The sequence below is a fragment of the Cariama cristata genome, unplaced genomic scaffold, assembly GCF_000690535.1.
Source record: "Cariama cristata isolate BGI_N322 unplaced genomic scaffold, ASM69053v1 scaffold33631, whole genome shotgun sequence".
Taxonomy (NCBI): Eukaryota; Metazoa; Chordata; class Aves; order Cariamiformes; family Cariamidae; genus Cariama; species Cariama cristata.
The window spans coordinates 3,607-3,877 of record NW_009598079.1 but is presented as its reverse complement, the minus strand read 5'-3'; the positions used below and the strand labels follow the sequence as shown (position 1 = coordinate 3,877).

General features: G+C 52.4%; 1 protein-coding gene across 1 annotated transcript in view; it reads left to right on the top strand.

Annotated features, from left to right (window-relative positions):
* Nucleotides 1–46: 46 nt before the first annotated feature.
* The window catches only part of RASL12 (RAS-like, family 12), a gene marked incomplete at its 5' end in the record, with an annotated part of 2,784 nt that continues 2,559 nt past the window's right edge, over nt 47–271 (top strand). The window contains one exon of the mRNA XM_009709158.1: nt 47–103. Coding sequence (XP_009707460.1) covers nt 47–103 — 57 coding nt within the window. The remainder of the gene's footprint in view (nt 104–271) is intronic.

Sequence of the window (271 nt, the reverse complement as noted above, 5' to 3'; positions counted from 1 at the left end):
GCCGTGGGGGGACACCCGCCTCACCCGCCTCTTTCACCTCCTGCAGCTCTGACCGTGAAGTTTCTAACCAAGAGGTTTATAAGCGAATATGATCCGAACTTGGGTAAGACACTTTCTCTGCGGGTGTTTCCCCCTGGTCGTCCCCCATGAGCTCCCACGGAGCATCCTTCCCGTCTCCCGCATTTCCCACGAATGTGGCATTTAAGGGGGAAAAAAAAAAACAACAAACAACCACCCAAAATTACATGGAAAGCAACGGAAGGGCTGGATT